The sequence below is a fragment of the Cucurbita pepo genome, chromosome 7 (genome assembly GCF_057944985.1).
Source record: "Cucurbita pepo subsp. pepo isolate OVF chromosome 7, ASM5794498v1, whole genome shotgun sequence".
In the NCBI taxonomy this organism is placed as follows: Eukaryota; Viridiplantae; Streptophyta; class Magnoliopsida; order Cucurbitales; family Cucurbitaceae; genus Cucurbita; species Cucurbita pepo.
The window spans coordinates 4,522,433-4,547,726 of NC_141804.1; the positions used below are offsets into that span (position 1 = coordinate 4,522,433).

The 25,294-nt window shown below is 36.4% G+C and overlaps 3 protein-coding genes across 7 annotated transcripts; 1 reads left to right on the top strand and 2 right to left on the bottom strand.

Annotated features, from left to right (window-relative positions):
• Positions 1-547: 547 nt before the first annotated feature.
• Positions 548-4,918, bottom strand: LOC111797976 (transmembrane emp24 domain-containing protein p24delta9). Its single transcript, XM_023680899.2, has 4 exons — positions 4,617-4,918; positions 4,280-4,489; positions 1,178-1,254; positions 548-993 (listed from the first exon to the last, which is right to left on the bottom strand). Exons 1-4 carry the CDS (start codon positions 4,824-4,826, stop codon positions 849-851), a joined length of 642 nt encoding a protein of 213 aa, XP_023536667.2. The 5' UTR covers positions 4,827-4,918; the 3' UTR covers positions 548-848.
• Positions 4,919-6,178: 1,260 nt separating this feature from the next.
• Positions 6,179-14,719, bottom strand: LOC111798249 (Transducin/WD40 repeat-like superfamily protein). The gene is made up of 10 exons (XM_023681279.2): positions 14,480-14,719; positions 14,250-14,380; positions 12,232-12,314; positions 11,695-11,946; positions 11,492-11,564; positions 10,371-10,451; positions 10,218-10,299; positions 9,903-10,003; positions 9,695-9,810; positions 6,179-6,383 (listed from the first exon to the last, which is right to left on the bottom strand). Exons 1-9 carry the CDS (start codon positions 14,588-14,590, stop codon positions 9,732-9,734), a joined length of 993 nt encoding a protein of 330 aa, XP_023537047.2. The 5' UTR covers positions 14,591-14,719; the 3' UTR covers positions 6,179-6,383; positions 9,695-9,731.
• A 3,766-nt stretch (positions 14,720-18,485) lies between these two features.
• On the top strand, positions 18,486-24,388 carry LOC111799193 (sucrose transport protein SUC3). 5 transcript variants are annotated; one of them, XR_015421688.1, is made up of 14 exons: positions 18,486-19,089; positions 19,318-19,383; positions 20,500-20,598; positions 20,698-20,762; positions 20,877-20,961; positions 21,060-21,093; positions 21,273-21,372; positions 21,521-21,596; positions 21,798-22,145; positions 22,294-22,437; positions 22,603-22,836; positions 22,949-22,981; positions 23,067-23,110; positions 23,891-23,952. XR_015421688.1 is itself a non-coding variant. In XM_023682632.2 (14 exons), the coding sequence occupies exons 1-14, from the start codon at positions 18,805-18,807 to the stop codon at positions 24,059-24,061; spliced, it is 1,815 nt and encodes a 604-aa protein (XP_023538400.2). In that variant the 5' UTR covers positions 18,486-18,804; the 3' UTR covers positions 24,062-24,388. The 5 variants fall into 5 exon arrangements, 4 of the variants coding, with proteins under 4 accessions (XP_023538400.2, XP_086981695.1, XP_023538398.2 ...); XM_023682632.2 differs by having other exon boundaries at positions 22,918-22,981; positions 23,891-24,388; XM_087125569.1 differs by having other exon boundaries at positions 21,303-21,372; positions 22,918-22,981; positions 23,891-24,388.
• The last annotated feature ends 906 nt before the right edge of the window (positions 24,389-25,294 follow it).

Genomic DNA, 25,294 nt, shown 5'->3' on the forward strand with positions numbered 1-25,294 from the left:
TCTAGAATAAACCATGATGTTGTTGATGATTGCTATCACGATCATGACAAGGAAGTTTCTGAATACCCTCTTCATCATATCTACAAATACAATGGGAGCATTCGTTCGTCCAAAAGACATAGACATTATTGTGAACCCATAATGTATGTCGTAAGTTCAGAAAATTGTCTTAGCTATATATTCCCTAATTATTAATTAATGGTATCGGTCCGCAAATGTTTCACTTGCCCTCTTTTATTTTTTATTATTATTTATTTATTCTTTTATCCTTTTAAAAAAATAGATATTACACGAACATTGCCAACCCACCCAAATTGTTGTGCATAATGTATTCCATGTGTTAATGGTGCGCAAGTACACACCAAACTTGTCAAAAGTGAAAACACTAGCAACAACGAGATCACTCAATCAGATTAAATTAATGCATGAAAAAACTTAATTAACTTATAAATTTATACAATAATGATGTTTTTCTTTATGCTCTAAACAATTTTGTATTATATATATCTCCTATCATTTATTTTAAACTAAAAATTGCAACATAAGGTTAAAATTGTAGCCATTATAATGCAATTTGATAAAAAGTTCAAGGTAATTATGACTTTTTTGAAGTACACTTTAAAAAATATAAGCAAAAATTCATACAAGACGAAAAGAAACTGAAAGTTGTAAAATTACTGGCAGTGAAAGACTCGATTGTAAGCTGATTTAAGGAGAGACTATTGTGTTCTTACACCGAAAAATAGAAAGCTGATCTTATCTCACAATGCAAACCAATAACTAATTAATCTACACTGAAGAAGGCGGATTCTGTTATGATTGCGAAGAGACTTACGAGTTTGAATAATTTAAATGAGCTTCTTTTTCTCGAAAAAGGTCTTCAGGTGCCATAGTTGCAATCCTGCAACTGATAAGCAAACAAAGAGCGAAAGCAAACTCAACCATGCCATCTTTGTGTTTGTACTTCTGTTCAGATCTTGCATCTCGTCCTCCCTGCAATCACAGATTGTTCATGGTTTCAGACCAATAACGAGGACGTCCATGAGTAACGGGGGCTGGGGTCAGCGAAAAAACTTGTATTGAACACGGTCGAGAACAAGTGAGAACGAGTAATCTCAATTCCTAAATGGGGGAATGGGGTGGGGGCAAAGAAGTAGAATGCATGATTCTATTTTACCTTTCACGGAGATAATTCATCTCTTCTTGAATAGAATTGGCTGTGTCAAACAACTTCTGAAGCTCTAATTCCATGGCCTGGCATTGTAAGAGAATCGTTAATGACATAGCCACATGAGATTGGGAAAACAACTCACAGCCATTTATTAGAATTGAAAAAAAACAAGCAGCATTCATCGAGTCCCAAGTGAGTTTGTGTTCCAGTGAGTTCAAAACTTGATAATTGCGGAGATTCGACACAATTTCGATGTCGTTGAAGCAAAATTATGGAAAAAGTCAAGAAATTAGGTGGCCATCATAATTCAGTTCCTCCCCACTTTATTTTTGGTGAGGGTATTCAATTCAACAACTCCAAAAAATCACCCGACCCAATTCAAATGGTAATTTTCTACGTGGGGTACTGCATTAAGATTTCTGAATTTGTTATTACCTAGTTGAATCGAAATACCCTCACCAAATCTTCAGCCAACATAATTCGAACTTCTATCGATTGTTTTCTGTTTCCAAGTGTTATTTGGTCTAATGACGCTAATAGCAGAGTACTTCACCAACATAAGACATTACTAGAGTTGGTGTATGAATGGACCAATTTAAAAAGTTAACAGATAAGCAAATTAGAACAGGAGGGGAAAGAAATTTCCTACACCAAATCAGATGTCATGCCACAAAAGAACTCGCACCAATAGTGGGAGACATTCATTCAAATAGTCAAGTCTTGACCGCAAGCTTGATGACACTTTTTAGGACCCATGTGAGATCCCGCATCGGTTGGGGAAGAGAACGAAGCATTCTTTATAAAGATGTGGAAACCTCTCCGTAGCAGACGCGTTTTAAAAATCTTGAGGGAAAGCCCAAAGAGGAGAATATCTGCTAGCGGTGGGCTTAGGCCGTTACAAATGGTATCAGAGTTAGACATCGGACAATGTGTCAGCGAGGAGACTGAGCCCTGAAGGGGGTGGAATGTGAGTTCCCACATCGGTTGGAGAGGAGAACGAAGCATTCTTTATAAGGGTGTGGAAACCTCTCCCTAGCAGACGCGTTTTAAAAACCTTGAGGGAAAGCTCGAAAGGGAAAGCCCAAAGAGGACAATATCTGCTAGCGGTGAGCTTGGGCCGTTACAACTCATGTCTCTAGATTGGTATGGTACTATTCACTCAAGAATTTTGAACCCAACTCCACTTATGTCGTGTGAATATAGGCACAACCCATAAATCTTCTAAATAATGTAGAACTCTAATAGCAACAATAATGGTGCTGAACGTCCTTTTCAAGTGAACTGTTAAAATTGGTTCAGAGAAGCATTCATTCCTAAGAGAGAATCTGAAACTGAGATTGCTGGCAGCATTAGAAGGAAGAATACTGAGAAAACTTGGCGAGTGAAAACTTTGTTTGGGAGGATGTCTCATGCTCTCTACTACAACTTTTTCTTTCAAAATATGCCTTCTTTCAAACTATGAAGAAAAGTGGCTTTATATTTAGCGAAAAAAGTGCACACCTTGAGTGGAAAAAGGGAAAGAAAAAATTTAGCCATCATATTAATTTAAAGATCTTTCCTATTATCTTGGAAAGCGGAGGATAAGACATCCCGAACTAAATCTTGTTAGCAAAATGACCTCGGAGATACCGAAGGAAATCAAAGAAAGAATCTTCATAGTAAGATCACAAGCATCCATGGGAAGGAGAATTGTGGATTTTCTTGGACCAAAGAGAGGAAATTTAGATATGACCACAATCCTGGTCAAATGTTGCTAAGCCCAAACCTCTTTTCGAGGCGTCAACAATCCCAAGGGTGGAAAATAAAGCCTCAAACATTATGTTGGAGAGACCGGTGCCTAGATGGACAGGTTTCTAATCTCCAATGAACTATTCCCTACCTCTTTTACCGTCTCGGGTTCCAAAGACACCAAAATGAAAGAAGCTATGAACGAGACAACTAGATTTACAAGATGGTAGAAAGGACGATCTTAAAACAGAGAGAAATTAAAATCCAGGCCTGCTTCTAAATGGGACACACCTCATTAGAGATGTTAATAGAGAAAAAATAATTTTTTTTGGGAAAAGAAATTTTCAATTTTTCTTGGGAGGAGAACTAAGAAAGTAATTTTCTTACTAGGTCCTAAGCTTGGTTCTAACTGTAATTTATGAAAAACAGCAGATCTACACTGCTTTATAAAAAGAAGGTATCAATGAACTTCTCTGAAATGGTTTCATGGGATTTAGCCAATTGTCTTGATCGTGAGATATCATTGAGAAATAGAAGAGTTTGATCAAAGGATTTCCTGCGATTCTTTCTAGTATGGAATGAGTAAATCATCCTCCCTCCTGTTTACCTCGTGTTTAAGGTCAGGGAATAGAAGTTGGTTCGCAATATATACATCAAAATAAGAAGGAGACAGATCAAACGCCTTTCTATTTACCGAGTTAAAGAAGGGAATTCAGTGAAACCAATGATTCGGTATTGTAACAGATAGCAAGAAATTGAAGAGGTTATTGTACCATTAGCCTACGATTGTTGGCATATTAGACTACGGGCGAAGCCCACTCCTGACTCCTTACTCCCTCTCCCTATCGTTCTCGTTGCTGCGCTCACTCCTTATAGTTTATTACCTGAACCGGAACAAGGGAGACTCTTTTGGCTTTATTTTTGCTCCTACAATTAGAGAATCCTAGCACACATTAAATGATGATCTGTGATTGTCTATATTGTGCAATTGCTCCTACAGTTTGAATAGCTGGAATTCCCTACTACAGCGCTTCAACTGTTCTTGAATATATGCAAATTCCACAAAAGAAACATAATTCGATCACTTTCTGGAAATATAATTAGAAAGATAACAAAAACTCTGAGGCTGAACGCAGTCAACGATGGCTGGAGTTTGCAACTTGAAAGGAACTTTAGGTCGTTCAATTAAAAGGAGTGCCTAAAGGTAGGAGATACAACTAATACAAGCAAAGAATGGTAAATTCCTCGGATCCGGAGAAAAGACCTTAACAAAGAATTCAAAATTCGGGTAAACGCGCCAATCAAAATCCTCGTAAACAATCAAGCAATCGAACAGAACGAAGTTCAATCAATATTTGTCATAGAGATGCGAAAACTTACATCGACAGAGCCTTTCTTAGCGACATTGGACCAATCCTTGGCAGCCACACCCGTCCTCCAATCGAAATCCACGGACAATGTGACCTGAGGCTGGTGATCGGGAGCCCAAAAGCAGGTCATGAAATCACCCGCCTCCGCAGCAACGAAAGCGAATTGCCCCGATTCCACCTTATCGGAGTAATGGTAGGTATTTCCAGTAGCCGAAGTCACCTACAGATTCCAAAACCCTAAATCAAGCATCACAAATCGACCAAAACCCCCCGAAAAAACAAAAAAAATCAAGAGATCCTCCCAAAAAAAAAAAAGAAAAAAAAAAGAAAAAAAAAAAGGAAAATACCCGAACAATGAGCTTGCGATCATCAGTCAAAGGCTGGCCTTCATCGGGATTAACAACGTGATACTTACCGACGGACATGGCGTTGTGCTTAATGTCCTCAGAGATACACTTGGTGTGGCCGGACTGCAAGTCGAATCGAAGAGATTCAGATCCAGACGACATGAATCCGATGAGGAAAATAAGGTGAAAAGCGGCGAAAAATCGCACCATTTTTGAGAAGGGAAGAAAGTTTTCAATGGGAAGTAAGCGGAGAGAGAGAGATTCGGGATTATGTGCTTAGTAGAAGAAACAAGAGACGATATCAATGGCGGCCAACGAAATTGTAAATCGCAAAATCAAATAAATATAATTATCACATTACAAATTAAATTACATTTAACATTAAATAAATAAATAATATGAAATTAAAATGATGTCAGTTGCTCGATTCTCATTGGCCAAGACACGTACTCTTCCTTCCTTCCTTCACTGACACGTGTTTTATCAAACCATTAAACTATTAAATTAATACGAAATATTAAATCATAGGTTCCTTCAGTAGCTCTTTGATTAAACGTATTAGTCAACATTTCTATGTTTCGATGCAACCACAACAAGAAAACTTCAGCTATCGAGCACTTCTGCCCCGATAAACATTTTACACTTATGAAGTTTAGTCCTTCGGACCTTTCAACCTCGCAACTTTAGTAGCTAGGCGCTCGCACGCTCTAAGGGTTGTTTCAAGTATTGCACTAAGAAAGACTCCTGTCGTTGCTAAAGGTCAGATTTTCAATCAAGCTATTTCTTTAAAACGGTTTCAGTATTCAATCTATCCCCTTTGTTCTCGAGTTCAGGATTGATTTTTTATGGTCTTTTTTCCTTAAACTTCGACCCTCTTTAAACTCTCTTCCAGAAATTTTTGCTTGGTCGAGTAACAAGCGGTCCAATCACCGTCAAATTTTTAATAAAAATATAAAATTTTATTAGAAAAGTATAATTGTTTTGTTGTTGGTTACCATAAATAAAGAAAGAGTTACATAATAATAAAACAAAACAAAACAAAAAAACAAAAAAAAACAAAAAAAACATTAATGCTAAAGCAATAAAACACACAAATATTGGAGTAATCGTGTCAATCCTGTGCTACGTCTTGTCTTATAAGGATGTGAAAGAGAAACAAAGTATTTTTTATAAGGATGTGAAAACCTCCTCTTACTAGACAGGTTTTAAACACACACAAATAACCTGTCATAGTTTAAGATTGTCTGGCTTGGTCAATAAAAACATTGATCACTTAACTCATATGTTAATGATCCGTTCCTAAAAACCGAGATCAGAAGATCATTGTGGCAATGATCCTTCTCATTACAATACTCGTGATGTTTATAATTTTTTTTTATCATTTACATGTAAATAAAAACAACGTATCTACATTCTATAGATTATCTACCTCTTCGATTTCTTCTCTCTCGTTGTCACAATTTGATTTTTCGAGATTTCAAATCTCGTACCATGACTAAAAACAATACAACAGTAAATAAATGAAAGCAAAAACACAATAAAACTTCGAACGAATTAATAAGTAGTCAAAATCTAAAATCCAATACAAAAATAATTCAAAATAGGTATTGTTTAAGTTATTTACAAATAGTGAATGTGAGCGGGATACAAAATGTTACAAATGACAACCCATAAAATACAAATTAAACTGACGCCCCGAGTCGACACCTCTATGTGATAGTACAGCTCCCAAGCAGTCCTCCACCTCAATCGGTAACTTGTGATCACCTGAAAAAAAAAAAATGGGGAAAGAGACGAGTATAAAAAAAACATTCAGCAAGCAACCAACTTGTAAGCTCTCATTGCATCTTTAACCTAGTAAGTAACCACAAATTTTTCATTGGGTTCCAAGAAGTTTGAACCCAGTTCAAGAATTCTCCTGATTCCTCGTGTTATCTACTTATGTAGTCTCTCGTCCTCTCAAGGTAGTTATATTCTACACAGTATTAGTTCCTTGCGTTATCTACTTATGTAGTTCCTTGTGTTATCTACTTATGTAGTCTCTCGTCCCCTCTCAAGGTGGGTTTTATTCTACACAGTAGTAGTTCCTTGTGTTGTCTACTAATGTAGTCTGTCATCCCCGCTAAAGGTGGGTTTCATTCTACAGACTAGCAGTTACATAAATTACTGGCTACTCAAATTCATTGGTTCACACTGCTAACGGTCTCATAAGTTCTGACAATTTTTCTTGGGTGGTGTGGAGATTTACTGGGTTCTTAGGACTTTTAGGCGGCTTAGATCTCATCTCGCATTTTCAGGTTATACGAGATTAGCCCTTTGGAGCTAAACTAGTCCTCTAGGTACATTTAGGTCTAGACGTCTGTTCAACGCTCATGATCCTAGGGTGCTCGGTCTACTGAAAACGTACTGACATCGGTTAATGTGAAAATAACTCTAGCTCTATCGCCCTATTCTTAACTTGGTTCTCTCATGCATGCTTGGTTAGGGAGAAATTTCATCGATCATCTAAAACACGAGAAACATGATCCATTCATTCAGGCATGCTTATTAAGGAAATATTTCTATAAGTCACCTGTAGCATTGAACACATAAACTAAAACATTCATGCAATCAAACGAGCTCGATAGGGAGATAACATCCATCAATCTCTCGAAGCATCGATCACATTAGTCCATCCTCCCTTCTAACATAGCAGAAAGTATACAGAACAACATTTATCAGAAATCTCATCGTAAGTCTTTTGGTACTAGCATCTTGCATAGCTTACTCGTCCATATTGCCCAACTCGTTTTCTAATTATGCATATTTTATTTCTAGCTCAATGTAAATATAAAAACAACATGCATACCGAAATTCTCCTTCTAGGGGCATAACGATAATTTTTCATGACATACATACAATGCGTTCTCATCTGAAATTGTCCTTCAGAAGTCTTAAACATGCATTTTTCTAACTTCCTAAGATAAGGAATGCTCGCATGCTAGATCGTCCTAGCGATCCCTACAAGTATTACTTGCCTAAAGTTCATGTGGTTAATTATCAGGATGAAGCGTGTCTTTTCGAGCTTGTTTTTTCACGTGTTAGAGGCTTCAAATTTCTTGAAAATTTATTGATAGGTCTTGGTTCAAGTGAAATTAAGGTCAGTATCGATATCAAGACGAAAAACAGTTGAATGAGTAAAAAAGGAACTCACACGTGTGTCAGTTTGTGCGGTTCAAGTCAATCTACGTTTTCAATTCAGATGTTGGGTTGTCGATTCATGCACGAATCTTGGGTTGGTTATTGATAGGGTCGGGTTAATCCGCGACACGTGTCACCGCTAGATACCGTACACGCTTCTGCACTCCATGCTTGACACGTGTCAATCATTAGTCATTGTGTCGCTCGACATGTGTCTCAACCATTTCCAGACGAATACATCTCCCCTCTATGCGACACGTAGCTTCCTCCAGTTTATCCCATATAACTGTAAAAGTTCGTAAGAGGTTTTTCCCTAAGGAAAGCAACTTCAAGCTAATTTATTCTATCCCCATATAACTGTAAAAGTTCGTAATCGGTTTTTACTTCTTAGTCTTTCCTCTACTCTAAAGAAAGGTTAGTTCTTCTTCAAAGAGCTTGACTTTACCTCCTTCCGATCAGTAGAACTTCTTCACCTACGAATTTCCAGTTTTCGATCTTTCTTTACATTTTCATTATTTTTCATAAAAAAAAACGAATCAACTTGATTTATTCCCCAAGTTATAGATTTTAATCCATCTATACGAAGGTGTTTTTCTTGTAACTTATTTCCAAACACACAAATAAATGTTCACGTTCAAAGTAGGCAAAAAACTACATAATTACCGTTTTTGGACGATCCGTTGAAACTCCAATTCCAACCCGAATCTCCTCTGAGTTTCGTAGACCTCTTTGAGATAAATAGTCTTTTTTGTGCAATTCCAAATGGGAAGTAAGTCTTCATATCTTATTAGTGAAATTGACTACTTGAAGGCATATTCATAGTCAAGCCTCCAAAAGACCAAGACTAAGACTCCAGAAGAAAAAGAGTTGAGCCTCCTCGAAGACATAGTAAAAAATGACTAAGACTCCAAAAGAAAAAGGAGTCGAGCCTCAATTAAGGGGAGACATACTTTATTCGAGGGAAGGTGTTGGATGATGAAAATTCCACATTGGCTAATTGAAGGAATGATCATGGGTTTATAATCATGGAATACTCTCTCTATAGTATGAGACCTTTTGGATAAGTCGAAAGCAAAGGCATGAGAGCTTATACTCAAAGTAGACAATATCATACTATTATAGAGAATCATGTTCGTCTAACATGGATTTGATTACGAACTTGTGTGGAATCAACTCATTTTAAATTTCTCACTATTTTTTTTTATATATTTTTTTTTAAATTCATGAGATTTTTCAAATTATTTTTCTCTTCTACATCATTTTGAAATTCGACCCTTTCGAACTTCAAAGGAAAAATGGAGAAATTAATTATCGCCGAAGGCTTTCAGTATTACATTCATCTATTTCAACCTGACTAATACCCTCGTAACTCCCTCATTTCATTCCTTGATTTCTGGAACTTTTCCAATTTCTTTCTTTTTTTTCTTTTTTTTTTTAATAAAAATGAGAAAGTTTTCATTCATAAACATTTCTAAACATGAATATAATAAATTTGACTACTCAAATAGATAATTTGTTTTCAAGTTAGTTTTTTTCTTGCGAGATTAAAGATATTAATGCTACTTTTTAAAGTTAATGGGTATCTTTGAAACGTAGTAAAGTTATTTTTTTAATTTAAAAAAAATTAAAGGTACTTTTTTTATTAAAAAAAAGTTTAAGAAAATTAATGAAATTTAAAAAAAAAATGTTAAAAAGATATTTTTGAAACAAGTTATAACCGATTCCCATCCAAAACTAACGATAAAGATTTAAAAAAAATATATATTTTGAATATTTAAGGTACGGTTGAAACTTTTAAAACTTTTGAGGTGTTTTTTAGGTAAGGTATAAAACTTAGAGGTATGTTTATTAACGATATTCCATCTATAAATTTGGCATAAAAACTAATAATTTATTACCTTTAGTGGGAAGCAAGGCATGTTAGGAAAGGTGAAGCTATCCAGTGGAAGAGGCAGAGAAAGATTTGGGATTGAACTCCTCCATTACATGTATGAACACTTGAGGAGCATCTTCTCTGTTGCATAAACATAATATATGACAACACCAAATCAACTCCAAACATAAAGCAATGCTTAAGACAAGAAACATTATGAATAGAAAATGAACCTTTCTTTAGCTTCTTGATACGTACAACTTGAAGCAACAGCCAAAAGTTGACCTCCGCAGTTGTACGACAACGATGCCACGCTATTTGGAAATCTAGGCAACTAAAATCAAATGAACGAATTGTCAAACATAGTCGACCCTAGTCACATAAATTTTAGAGGACAATGCGAAGTGTGAGAGTCCCATATTGATTGGAGAAGAGAACGAAACACTATTTATAAGGTAGCAGACGCGTTTTAAAGTCTAAAGGAAAAGCTCAAAGAGAGCAATATATGCTAGTATTGGGCTTAGAGTATTACAAAAAGAATCTCATACCTCGAGTATTCTTCTCTTGCTTTGGAAATCCCATACGCTAACAAAGCCTGCATTGTCACCCGTTGCAAAGGCACCATGATGTCTAAATGCAACATACAAAATTAGCATAATGTGACAAAATATGTTGACTTTGGGTGAAACTATAATGCATACATTGGATTAAACACAATATCATTCACCGACTCCAAATGCTTTCTTCTACCCTTTGACTTTGGGTGACACCAGAAAATATATCTGTTTCAAAAATATAAAGGAAATACTGTGTAAGAATAATGCATCCCAGGAGTTATTGGACAAGGCCAAATAATGATTCAAGAATATCATGAATATCTTTCTTTAGCACTTGAAAAACTCTAGGAAGATGGAACGTGGCAGAAAATGAATCTTTTCACATGTCTCTTTATCCTTAATTAAGCCTTTAAGTGTAACTGGATGGAGAACGCCCTATGATTTGGAATCTAAGTTTGACCCTTGACGATTCTAGTATTCTCCAGCAACTTGACTACATCACTTTACTTGTCTTAATCTAAAGTACCCTAAGCTTAAGATCCAGAATCTAAATTCAACACATGACGGCTCTAGCATTTCCCTACGATCGACTATGTCGCCTTACTTGTCTAAAGCTACTTGTTAGATTGAAGACTATTTTCACATGGGTCCTATCAATATGCTACCATAAGTCACCTGCTTCCTCGTAAATTTCACAAAAGATTACCCAATATAAGATTAAACCAAGCACACTTAACTTTAGATTTTCTATGCTTAAGGCACAAGAAAGGAAGGTGTACATCATTCGTAGAGATAATAACCATCAATTAGTACACGCAAATTGTTCTCAGTGAATGGAAATCGGTGACAACACTTCAAATAGGTCTTCAAAGTCGCTAAGCAGTCTTTTGTAAACAATTCCCAGTAAAAATACCTCCAAACAAGTTCTAAGTTTTTTGTGTTCCCATAATGGACTAAAAGCAACTGAACCCAACAACAGATTATTGACTGTAGTACCTAGAAGGATAATGTGAGATCTCACATCGGTTGGGGAGGAGAACGAAACACCCCTTATAAGAGTGTGAAAACCTCTCCCTAACAGACGCATTTTAAAAACCTTAAATGGAAGTCTGAAAGGAAAAGTCCAAAGATGACAATATCTGCTAGTGGTGGGCATGAACCGTTACAGATATGATAGAGCATTTAAGCAATATACTAACTCGACCTAGTTCAATATATGATTTAAGTAATTAGCATCCATATCCAAGGGTAGGGAAAGCAAAAACCTGATGTCATCTGCTTGGTCCAGACAAGCAATCTCCAAAGCTACACGTCCATCTACTGAGCCAATCGCAAATCCTGCAAAGAAAGTATTTAGAAGTGAACACAATTCAAGCAAAAGTTGTCCTGATGATTTATAGGCGTCCTTCAACAATCAGAATATTAGCTACAAGTTATCTGGAAGAAACTGCATAATATGTCAACCAACCTTCAGTATAAGGAACAGAGCTTACACAAGCTACTGGAACTTTCATACAAGAATCTGTGAGTTGAACTGGTTTTTGTATGTTACGTAAGTCCAGTGAATATACACATATTCCAGAAGCCACAATTAAATTAAATCCAGAGATAGACATGGACACCACATCTGAACCCCTGTTTCTCACAAATGACACACATTTTTCTCTACGCGTGTCCCACAACAGTATCTTTCCATCCAAACCCGCTGTTACTATTTGGCCTACAAAAATAAAGGGAGTAAATTCTATCTTTTCAAAACCAATGTGACAAAGGGTCAATAATAGCTAACGAAATACTGCAATGGACATAGAGTTGGCCAATTCTTGAGTGAACAGGGCTCAATGAGAATCACGGTTCATCAAGTTCAAAAGGAAAATATTAGCCAGTTATTAACAAGCATACTAAAAGGAAAACTTATAGTTCCCACCATTTTAAATAATTTATCAAAAAGTAACTGATATGTGTATGAATCGCGTAAATTATGTCATGAGGTAAAGTAGCTCACATGTTTGATCCGAATATCTGATATTGGTTGCAATATCATCATGTTTTCCAATGGTTTCAGAAATTCCTGATTGCAAGTCATACCTGTAAAGTTTTAATGAAAGCCATTAGCAACCTATGGTCAAAATATCCAACCATGACTCAATGCCGCTAGCATAAAACAGACCTAGAAAGGTAAAGAAAAGAACCAAGGAAAAATTTATAATAACGTTTTTAGAAACCATTGCAAGATAAAGTAACAGACTAAAATACTTGTAATTTGTCTGTTTTTGTTAGACTCATAATACAATACATTTGTTTATATTCGTTTTTTGTTTCTCATAAAAAAACTACGGATACAATATTACAAATGGGCTTATCCAAGACATTTCTTCCATTATGAACAAGAAAAGAGTGGATGTGAGAAAAACTCATTGAGTGGGATTTGTAATCCCAGAAACGCTTTCTTCCAAGTGTTTTGGGTGGTTCGTTCAAGACACATGGGATGATAAATTGTGAAATTTTGGATCAATGTCGAAAGGGGAGGAGTCCTTTACAAAGAAATTACACATTTGAGTTTCGAAGAGAAGATTCTTTCAAACTTGCTTAACAAGATTCAGATGATGACTAAAAAGTTATTTTGCTAGGAGATCTTGTAGATTCGAAGACGAATCTTCTCGAAGAAAGGGAGAATGATAAGAAAATAAGTGATCAACTAGCTCAACCAAGATCAAATAGAACTTATTCTCAAATTCAAACCAATAATGAGTCAATCATTATGCCACACAGCCCAACCATTAAAGTTAAAAAGATGACAAGAAGTACATAACAGCCCAAGCCTACCGCTAGCAAATATTGCTCTCTTTGGACTTTCTCTTCAAGAACTTCCTCTCAAGGTTTTAAAACACGTCAGTTAAGGAGAGGTTTCCACACCCTTATAAGGAATGTTTCGTTCTCCTCTCCACCCGATGTGGGATCTCACAATCCATCCCTCTTGGGGGCCCAACGTCCTCGCTAGAACACCACTCAGTGTCTGATTCTGATACCATTTGTAACAACCCAATCCCACCGCTAGCAGATATTGTCTGCTTTCGCCCGTTATGTATCGTCATCAACCTCACAGTTTTAAAACGCGTCTACTATGGAGAAAGTGTAGCCCTACTCCGACCAGTGTCTCACACCGTTCAGTGACTGGCTCTGATACTATTTGTAATAGTCCAAGCCCACCTCTAGCAGATATTGTCTTCTTTGGGTTTTCCCTTCAACGGCTTCGCCTCGAAGTTTTAAGACGCATCTGTTAGGGAGAAGTGTCCACACCCTTCTAAAAAATGTTTCATTCCCCCCTCCATCCAACCCCTTAGGGCCCAGCATTCTCGTTGGCACACCACTCGGTGTCTAGCTCTGATACCAAACTATAACGACATGTGATTCGAGGTATCGAACATCAGGGGAAACCATTCAAGTTCGATACGGAAACTATTCATCCAAGAGACTTAATGAATCTAAAAACTCAGAATCATTCCTATCTTGACTACAATATGTACCTTTTAAATTCATGTATTCTTATGACTGTCGTGGGGCTTCACCTAGAATAAGAGGGGTTTTCATGCATAATTGAAGTAGTTCTTTTAATAATCCTCTTAAGAAATCAACCGACAAAAAAATTGACTATCTAGAACAGAATGAGATTAAAAGAAGAACAAACAAACTACTGCATTTACTATTTCACAGCAAAAACCAGGACAGAATTTAACTCCATCATTAACATCTAAATAATCCTCATGTTTTACTTCAGAGACTTTTCCTATTTGGTGGAAGGGGGTTGAAAGAGACAATTTCCTTCCCAACTTTGTGGAAATCATTTCAATACCTTAATAGTTACAGCCATAGACAAACAATTTCTCCAAGTATGATGAATTGAAAGAAGAACAATGGAACAAATCGAGATAATTGCTAGATCCAAATATCTTAATCTGTACCATGATATTTCATTTCATAACATTAACCCAGAGGATTTATTATTAAATTCGAACCCCAAACCTTCTTATTAAGCCATCAGAACCAGCGCTCAAAGCCAGTGACTCGTCCTGGAAGCAGCAGTCAAGCAGTGCAGCTTCGGAGGGAGCTTCAAGCCTGAGTGCAGAATTATCCACATCGTACAAACGAAGACTCTGTCCAAAAAAAACGAAAACCTAGAACTTCATTCATAGTGAACGAAAAGAAATGGCAGAAACGTTGAAAGAATTTGGAACACCAAAAGGAAGACTAACAGAATCCCAGGAAGAAATAAGGAGATTGTTCGAACGGGGAGCGAATTGGATTGTGGAGATGGCATCTTGGATCGGATTTTGAAAATCCAGCAAAGCCCTGTTGGGTTCCATGCCTGGGGATCGAGGTTAGACGAACAAAAGAGGCGGGAAATGAAGTAATAGAACAAAATTTGAGTTGGATGAGACGCTCTTTCAAGCGGTATAATAACAAATGAAGGGTTTTTGAAAAAATGATCCTTGGCTGTGTGTATGGCTCACGTTTGATCGGATTAAGCCCAATGGGTGGAGGCTAAGCAAACTCAGAACCGTTACAAGAACACAACTCTTCCCTAAATTAGTCGAGGTGGGACTTTCATCATTAACCTCTCCCTTTAATCGAGACTCGACTCCTTTTTCTTTTGGATTCTTAGTATTTTGTTCGACATTTACCAATATTGGCATGGTTAAGTTTAGGGCATGGCTCTGATACCATGTTAGTTAGAAGAACATAACTCTACATAATGTTATGATATTGTCCCTTTTGAGCAAAAGCTCTCCTGGCTTTGCTTTGAGCTTCTGCAAAAGACCTTATAACAATGAAGATAGTATTTCTTAATCACCTGACCATTCCCTAAATTAGCGGACAATATATAACCTTGGGTAGGGAGAAGTTGACAACTAGTCAAATCCCCCTACCCAAGGTTATATATTGTAAGCCGTTGTGTATTTCTCTCTTGCTTGCTTATATAACGTCTCTTTCAAAAATCTCTCTCTGCCCTCGCTTTCTAAAGCATACGTCGCTTGGCCGTAGGTGACGGAAGAACGAATTGGCTTAGCTCACTTGTCGTTGGAAAGTGAGTGCCGCACAATCGCAAGTTCGCTGCCATTAAAAGTGCGATTGTGACAAGTGGGACTTTCATCATCCAACAAGGACAAGCTTGTTGAGCATACTCCAGACTGGGCAAGAGGCCCTGGTACTTAGGTCAAACCGAGCCTAGTCTTTTACATTTACTTGGGAATCAATTACCAATTCAAGATCCACAAAAATGAATATCATAAATGATAGTAACCCCACCGGTCATGAGCAAGGTCGCCGCTCAGACACACATCATCTAAGGAAAAGTTCTTGTATCAAATGGTAAAGAATCATTACACAAAAGTAAGATTCATATTATCTTGTTGATCGAATATTTAAATGTAATAATACTTGTTTGAAATTCAAATCACTGCTAATGATCAATCTAAACTACTTATAATTGCAAATAAACTTAGCGCAGACTAAATGAAAAAGTAAAAATGCCTTTTTTACTAAATTGTTCGAGTCTTCAACCTACCTGACTTTATATAGCCTCAAAATTAAAACTTAATTTTCATATTTTATTACTATAATTAGACTATATTTTATGTCATAATTAAATAAGTCTTAAAATACATTAAATAAATATTATAATTGCAATATCTTGTGATAATTTGAACAACATTTTATTCGCTTATTCTTTGAAGTTTATATTGTATGATTGATGTCTTGGTTCATATTAGAACAACTCCGTCTATTTATTTAACTAGTTAGAAGTGAATTCGATCGGGCTATGCTCATATCTCTTTATTTGATAAAGTTTTTAAAACGGTAGATTTCAATAATTATTTAGAAATTAAATGTATATTATCATAAATGACGATATTCAAGAATTATATAGTTTAAATTATAATAATCGTGAATGCATGCATAAAAGATGGGTAGGTTAGGAATTGATGATTAGAATTTATGATGACTCTAGCTTCACGTAGTACTATAGTGGTTTGATGCTAAGATCGGAGAGCATGTAGCCCACATGTCTACTACATCCTGCGGAATCCCCGATGATTGTGCTGCGTGTTAAATTGAGAACATGAGTATTTCAGATTGTCGAGTTTGGTGCTAGTTCAAGTCACATAAACCGTATTTATCCAAGAGCGAGTCTTACATACGGGTTTGAAATTCATGTTAAACATAAATAGATATAGTAGGTAAAGAACAGTTAAAATATCTTAAACCTACCACGACGTCTAGTTACTAAAAGCTTCATTAGGAGAGATTAAACTGATTCGACAATCCCCGAATGCTAACATAGACTCGTTACTAGGAAAGAATGTCATGACTGTTGACAAACGAACTCGAGACAATGACCTGACTTGGATCCACCTACTAATGAGCTAGATTGAAACATAGGAAGTATGCGTTCGACTCATGATTTTATATAAAAGTCGTCAAATTTCCAATTTAAGTATACTATGCGCTCAACTGGTTAAATCTAGATAAATTATAACGGCCCAAGCATACCACTAGCAGATATTGTCCTCTTTGGGCTTTTCCTTTCGAGCTTCCCCTCAAGACTTTAAAGGGTGTTTCATTCTCCTCCCCAACCAATGTGGGATATCACAATCCACTCCTCTTCAGAGTCAGCGTCCTCACTAGCACTCGTTCCTTTCTCCAATCGATGTGGGACCCCCATCAAATCCACCTCCTTCGGGGCCCAGCGTCCTTACTGACACACCGCCTCGTGTCTACCTCCTTTCAGGGAACAACCTCCTCGCTGGCACATCGCTCGATGTCTGACTTTGATACCATTTGTAACGGCTCAAACACACCATTTGTAAATTGTGTTCAAACCTTGCTTGAAATGAGAGAAAGCCATGAAAATTTGAGATGGGTCGAAGTTTCGTGAGTTAAAAGCCAAATTTATGTACAATGCATGATCATACGATAGATATCACTAGAGTATGCATTGGGTTCGCCAAGTCTTGTGGTAGCACCATTTTGCCTTATTTCTTCCGTACGCAACATACTTTGACCTAGTTTTCTTGTACTTACTTTACGTTTTAATGGAAATCTTTCTTAAAGCACTCGAGAGTTTTGTTGAAATTATTCTTACCTATTTGATCAACCGAGGAAGAATATTAGCATGTTTAGGTAGCAGAAGGACCGAGCGTATCAAAATACTAGCTTAGAACAAGAGTGAGCATACAATCACTAAGATGTTCTAGGGATAATCCAACCACTTGTAAGCAATAAAGGCGATACATAACGAACAAGGATAACACATAGGAGTCCAACACGAGCGAGGCACTTGAAGATATAGTTGCTCCATATTCACGAAACCATCATACCCATACTGATATGGAATCAACCCAAGGGAAAGTATGGAACAGATTACCTTGATAATCAAGATCAAGAGTAAAGAAAACTCATTTCTAAACTCCACAAGAGGTTTGATCAATACTACTTGAATGACTCTTGCATGCAAGTTCTAAACACAAGAATTTGCAAAGAAAATCTTAGCTTTCAACGAAGCTAAAAAAAAAAAAAAAAAAATAGAAATTCTATTATTTTTAATTCCAAAATATGATGTCTCTAATCAAATAAAGGAAGGCTTATATAGCGTTTACAACCTTAACCTATGCGTCACCCATAACTTTCATATTAAAATGGGCTAGTTAAGGGTGAAATATGGTAACCTATGTGAGTTGCAATATAACCTCAACATCTATATTAAAAACTAATTTAAATATGAGAAACAAATATTTAAATTATAATTAAATAGTGCAAGAAATAAAATGTAATTATTAATTATCCTTGGACTGGTTCCATAAATTTAGCGGAGTTCATTAAATGCAACTTAAGGTGCATCTTTTTATTGAAGCTCAACTTTGCACAACATATCAGGGAGGCATCCAACGTCTTCCACAATTTTATTTGATGAGCTCACCTTAGCTTGAATATAAGTGTACAAGGTTTGTTGTAGCTTCTTGACTCTCGTCGTGGTTCATATCACATACATACAATAAATATTAAAACTACTTCAATTAATTACTCCTAAAATGTTTAATTATTTATTGTATTTGTAATTGTATTCATGAAATAATATATATATTTTTTAAATACAAATTTAGTAGGTCATTTGAAAAATGTAAAAAGGTTTATTTATTAATGTAACATTCTAATTAAAAAAAAAAAAAAATCTATATAAAACCGGGATGTCTTTTCTTTTTCGACAGCTAATTGTGGAAATTTCATGAATGAAGAATTCATTTTGAAGATTCAGAGCACATTTTCATAAGATCCTAGGATCCTGCGCGGTGTAATTGACGGCGATAGTAGTTTTCTGCTTCTGCAATGGCGGTGAATTTGAACTGAAGCCACGGGTTCGTCTTTCATTCCATCAGATTTCATCCATCACGTTCGACCGCCTGAAAATTTTCAGCCCCAATTCCTTGACTGTGATTGAATCGCCATTGGAAGCTTTAGATCGGTGTGCGGATCTTATGTAAGCGGACGATTTTTCACTTGCAGTTGATTACCTCTACTAATGGCGGGGAAGCCTAGCTCGGTTTCCTTCAGGGTTCCGTACCGGAACCTCCAGGATGCGGAAGTAGAGATGGTGGCTGTCGATGAACAGCAGCTCCAAGGGATTGATCTCAATTCTCCTTCTTCTAGTAGATGTGCCAATGGAAACCCAGACGGTTCGTCGTCAACGCCTCATGTTAGATCTACGCCAAATAGTTTGATTATCTTAATTCTCAGTTGTACTATCGCTGCTGGTGTTCAATTTGGTTGGGCATTACAGCTCTCCTTACTAACTCCCTATATTCAGGTATTGTTTCTCGCTTGCGTCTCTGATTTCGTTTTCGTCTATGAATCGACAGGTGTTTGGATTCAGTATTGGCGTATTATTCAGATTGTTTTCTACGAAAATCGTCGTCTGATCATTCTTTAATTACGACATTGTTTAGTTGCATGGTGTATTTCATGTACTCGACGGTTATATTTGTCTATATTTATTCGGTTGCTAATTTCTTCAACTTTTTGTGTAACTGTGTAGACACTTGGAATCGAGCATGCATTTTCTTCATTTATTTGGCTTTGCGGTCCCATCACTGGTCTCGTGGTAGGTGATTATAACCATTTCGTATCAATTCTTCCCTGAATTTTCTGTTATTGTCAATGAAAAATTTGTTCATGATTGATAGAAAATGTATCTACTTAACTTCGGTGTAAACTAAACCGACAATTAGAATAAGCACGAAAATTAAAGCTTCTGTAAATGTATAATAATGGATTTGAAATTGTACCCAACCATCGCCCATTTGTTCTATTCCCGATTCAAAAGTTTCTCTGGCTCTTTGCTAAGAGGGGCTAAAACTCCAGAAATGAGAAATATTATGCATTGAAACAATAGCGTACCATATGTATGGATGAATGGGGTCAGTTTTATTTATTATGTTATCGACCACCATGGATCCGAATCTACTACTGTTGTAAATTCATATGCATTTGCAGGTTTGGGTTCATGCCTTGGTCACTTACCTAGTTTACTATGACTGTTTTTTGGCTATTTGTAGCGTCTCGTTGGGGTAATAGTGACTATTAGATATGTATAATGTATAAATATACATTCCATTCATCACATGCTGGATTGGTTGTTTTTCTCTGAAGTATACTATTAATGTCTGTTGTCATGTGGTTCTCTTTTGTATGGTTCTTATGTCTACACTTTGAGGCACAGAAGATTAGGACATGGTGATCATTTAGCAGTCTGTTGCGTAGCTTGTGTCTAACATGCAGTCTTCAAAGAAAGCAAGTTAGTAATGCTCTGTTGGTTTGCATTATAAGAAGAGCTGTTATGTATTAAAAGGCTCATGGTTCTTGATTTCTAAAGATTGGCTAGATATGATCTTTATTTTTTGTTGCATGAAGTTAAGTTCCTCCTTTTTCTTTTTCAAATATATGTGTGACTTGTTATGCCCTCAATTATCAGTAACATATGGATTGACTATTTCAATCTCTTTCCTGGGACTGGATGGAAATTTTTGAACATTCAACAACTTTTTGTTCTTTGGTTACTCTTCTGCTGATCCTTGATTCTTATTTATGGTCATTTACATGGTATTTACGTTACATCTGATTCTTTCTTTGTGATGTAATGGATAAAGTTTTGTTGAAGCTTCAGAAATATTCATCTTCGTTGATTTTGATTTTTTCTTTTTTAATATTTGGTTCTTAGGTTCAACCATGTGTTGGTATATGGAGTGATAAGTGTTCTTCAAAATATGGAAGGAGGCGTCCCTTTATTCTTGCTGGGTCTTTAATGATAGCAGTTGCTGTAAGCTGTGTTTTTCTGGGTACTTGTTTTGTTTCCTTCTTTATTAACAACTATTGTCTAAAGCATTAGAAACTAAATGGTTATTTTTTATTTAAATAGGTGGTGTTGATTGGATTTTCTGCTGACATTGGGTATATACTAGGAGATACGAAGGAACATTGCAGGTTTGTTGGAGCAACTTAATGAATTGATTTCTGTTATTATCTTTCTTGGTGCTCTCTTGTATATTTTTTTGTGAGCAAGCATGAATTCTAAATTGATTGTTCATGCTTATGCAGAGTATATAAGGGTACACGAACAAGGGCAGCTATTATTTTTGTAATAGGCTTTTGGATGCTTGATCTTGCAAACAATACAGTGCAGGTATTACCTACAAGGATTGGGTACTTATATTTTTCTTTCACTTCTGTGTTTAAAGTATTTGTATGAGTAAAATAAGTTGTCTTGTGACCATCTTTCAGGGTCCTGCCCGTGCTCTTCTAGCTGATTTATCAGGTTACACCCTCCCCCTTAAGAAAAAAGGAAAAAATAAAAAAGATGATAATAATAAGATAATAATTTGACTGTAATTGTAATCCATTTAGTTTCTGTGGACATGAATATCTGTGGCTTCTATTTTGAATTTTATATGCTTGATAATCACCCAGTATTTTCTTGTTGGCGCTTTATTCTAGGTCCTGATCAACACAATGTTGCAAATGCAGTATTTTGTTCATGGATGGCTGTTGGTAATATCCTAGGATTTTCAGCAGGAGCTAGTGGAAACTGGCACAAGTAATATTTTGAGCCAGATTTGAGACTTAATGTTTCCATCCATTTACATTTGCATTTGTGCTATTTAGTTGGCCATAGTTTTCTGAGATTAGTTCATATTTTGAATCTTCTTTTTTGATTTCCCTTCCTATGATTCATCTTTGGGCAGATGGTTTCCTTTCCTTTTGAGTGATGCTTGCTGTGAAGCCTGTGGAAACCTTAAAGCAGCATTTCTTATCGCTGTGGTGAGCTACTGATAAGCATATAGTTCAATATATTCCATGATATAAAATTTCGTTTACTGTGTACCTCTTTAAGATGCTCTATCATGTTTGGTTCTTATGCTCATGACTTTCATAAATAAAGACAACTGTTTCATCTTTTGGATTGTGGCTAGAATTTGGTTCTCTAACTGCAGTTCTAACATCTGCATTTCACTTATGCAGGTTTTTCTAACCATATGTACTCTTGTTACCATATATTTTGCCCATGAAGTTCCACTTGCTGCTGTAGATCAACTACCACGTTTATCAGATTCTGCTCCTCTGTTGAATGGGAATGAACAAAGTAGTCCTAATATTGTAAAATCGGAACTTAACAGTCCAAATGGGAGCAATGACAACTATGGCTATCAAAAAGATGTGAATTTGGAAATTTCAAAATCAATAATTGAGGAAAATCACAGTGAAAGTTATTACGATGGTCCTGCAACAGTGGTAGTCAAATTGTTAACCAGTTTAAGGCATTTACCACCGGCCATGCATTCAGTGCTTCTTGTGATGGCTCTTAGCTGGGTATGTTCTACTGTTAATTAAAATCTTATTTCCGCTATTAAATTTTCCTCTTAGCTTTGCATCTATGTATTGCCAATTTTCCAGTGGCTATGTGGATCATGTAGGCAGCTCTTGAATATTGCTTTTGGTGCTTGCATTTTGCATGCAGTTATCCTGGTTTCCTTTCTTCTTATTTGATACGGATTGGATGGGAAGGGAAGTGTACCATGGGGACCCAAAAGGAAGTTTGGCTGATGAACAGGTTTATGATCAGGGTGTCAGAGCAGGTGCATTTGGTTTGCTATTGAATTCTGTAAGAACTCAGATTTGATTACATTTATTAGTTTGAGTTTTTTCATATATTTTGCGGTATTCGAGTTTGATTAAATTATGAGTTGTCTCTATTATATTTTAGACGTTAGTTATCATTTTTCTTCCCTTACGAAGTGTTTGTTTTTATTTATGTTCTGTGTTATAGGTTGTTCTTGGTATCAGTTCTTTCTTCATAGAGCCGATGTGTCAGCGCATGGGAGCAAGACTTGTCTGGGCAATAAGCAACTTTATTGTGTTTGCATGCATGACGGGAACTACTATTATCAGTTTGATATCTGTCAGTCAATACTCTGAAGGAATCGAACACGTTATAGGGGGAAACTCAACAATAAAAAATGCCGCCTTGGCTGTTTTTGTTCTTCTTGGTTTTCCTCTTGCTGTAAATGTCAAAGTTTATCTTTTCAATTTATTCTCTTTATATCACATCCTTGAAGTTAAAAGTCCATTGTTTCTGTTGCAGATAACTTATAGCGTTCCCTTCTCTTTGACAGCAGAATTGACTGCTGATTCTGGTGGTGGCCAAGGTTTGGATGGAGTTCATGTAGTATTGTTTTTCTTGGTGTTTATAGACTATCTGGATTCTGACACTTGAGAGACTGATTTTTACAGGATTGGCTATTGGAGTTCTCAATCTTGCAGTTGTTATTCCCCAGGTATGGGTAACGAGCATATTATATCTACTTTTAGAAAACAAAAATTATTTTGATGTGTAAGTGTCTTTTAAGTGAGAATATTTGCTAAAACCACCCCACCTAAATAGTGGTGAAATTCTCTATTTATAAGAGAAATAAATGGATACAAGATATTTGCATATAATAAAAGGTCCATTATATAATAAAAGGTCCAATATGATACCTATGGTAAAGGCAAATATTTTATGATATCTATTGTAAACCGTAATGAAAGGCTAAATAACAAGTGCTTACGGGAGGATGGAAAGTGTGAGAATCCCACCTTGGTTGGGGAGGAGAACGAAACACCCTTTATAACTAGCAGACGCGTTTTGAAGCCTTGAGGGGAAGCCCGAAAGGGAAAGCACAAAGAGGACAATATTGGCTAGCGGTGGGGTGGGCTTGGGCCGTTACAGAAATCTTTTCAAATTTTTCACGGGGGCTTTTAATCAATTAAAAGTAGTTCTGTAAAAGTGTTCTATAAAAGCATTCCTTTTAAATGTTGGTAAGTTTTTATTTCTATTTTTTTCATACATCAAGAGAACCATTCTGGATTGATACTTCAATTTTGTTCTTTTTATTCCTTACTCTTTATTTGGTTCTTTTCTGTAGCTTCGGATTTATCATGAATCCAAGTGAAAACCGTTCCAAATTACTTTTCATCGTTAATCTAGTCTTCCTCCACTCTCCTTTCATCCCCTTTTGCGTTTACCATTACAACACTTAACGTGATAACATATACATTATGTATGCTTTGTTCAGATGATTGTATCACTGGGTGCTGGGCCATGGGATGCATTATTCAGTGGAGGAAACATTCCTGCATTTGCTTTGGCTTCTGTTTGTGCGCTTGCGGCTGGAGTTGTTGCGCTTCTTAGATTGCCTGATCACACCAACAGTTCTTTCAAATCCACAGGCTTTCATTTTGGTTGAAAAAGACCGCATCAAACTTTTAAAACAAGCTAGAACATACATGCACATGCTCCCTGCCAATCAACGCTTTTACAAGGTTGGATTTCCAGTGCCATTACAGTTTATTTAAACTATATGCATTCGATATTCATATTCATTGATTTTTTCTGGGTATCTGTACCGTAGGTAGTGTAAATTTTCACTTACCAAGATGAGTAAAGTGGAGATATAACGATGATAAAAGTCTCGCTTGCACGTTTATGTTATTTGTCCTCGTAGAAACACAACGATCATAATACGTTATAGTGGCTAGATTAATGAAATTAATGAAGAGTTTCTTTCCTCGTATTTATTCTTCTTCTCCATCCTAACCTTTTGCTTTCATGTTCCTTAAAATCTAAGGTTCTTACTTGTAGATTGTTGTTGGAGTTATACAGTGAAATTGTTATGGGTATTCTTTTGATAAGCTTTGTGGCCTTAAAGGTTGAACTACAAATAGGATCTCGGTTGAGGGAGTGCGTTAGAACGCACGAGTAAATGGATAGGACAAAGCCAAGGTTTGAATCGAGTACAAAATACTTCAAAGCAGTCGATCTTCCATTTTAACTAAATTTATTCGAAGCCTTTATAGCTATCGATTTTTTTACCTTAGACCAAGTTTCATTTGGAGCCTTCATAGCTAAACAAGCTCACTATCAATCAATTCAACCATTCATCCATCAATTCACAAGGTCATTTGTAGTTTGGAAAACAAGGGAGAAATGTCGAAGGCACGAGAGGAGTCCATTAGAACAAAAGCCACTAGTTTTGAAGACCAGTGGATTCAATAATGAAAGATTGAAGGTGACTCGAGAGGAGTCCATTAGAACAAAAGCCACTAGTTTTGAAGACCAGTGGATTCAATAATGAAAGATTGAAGGTGACTCGAGAGGAGTCCATTAGAACAAAAGCCACTAGTTTTGAAGACCAGTGGATTCAATAATGAAAGATTGAAGGTGACTCGAGAGGAGTCCATTAGAACAAAAGCCACTAGTTTTGAAGACCAGTGGATTCAATAATGAAAGATTGAAGGTGACTCGAGAGGAGTCCATTAGAACAAAAGCCACTAGTTTTGAAGACCAGTGGATTCAATAATGAAAGATTGAAGGTGACTCGAGAGGAGTCCATTAGAACAAAAGCCACTAGTTTTGAAGACCAGTGGATTCAATAATGAAAGATTGAAGGTGACTCGAGAGGAGTCCATTAGAACAAAAG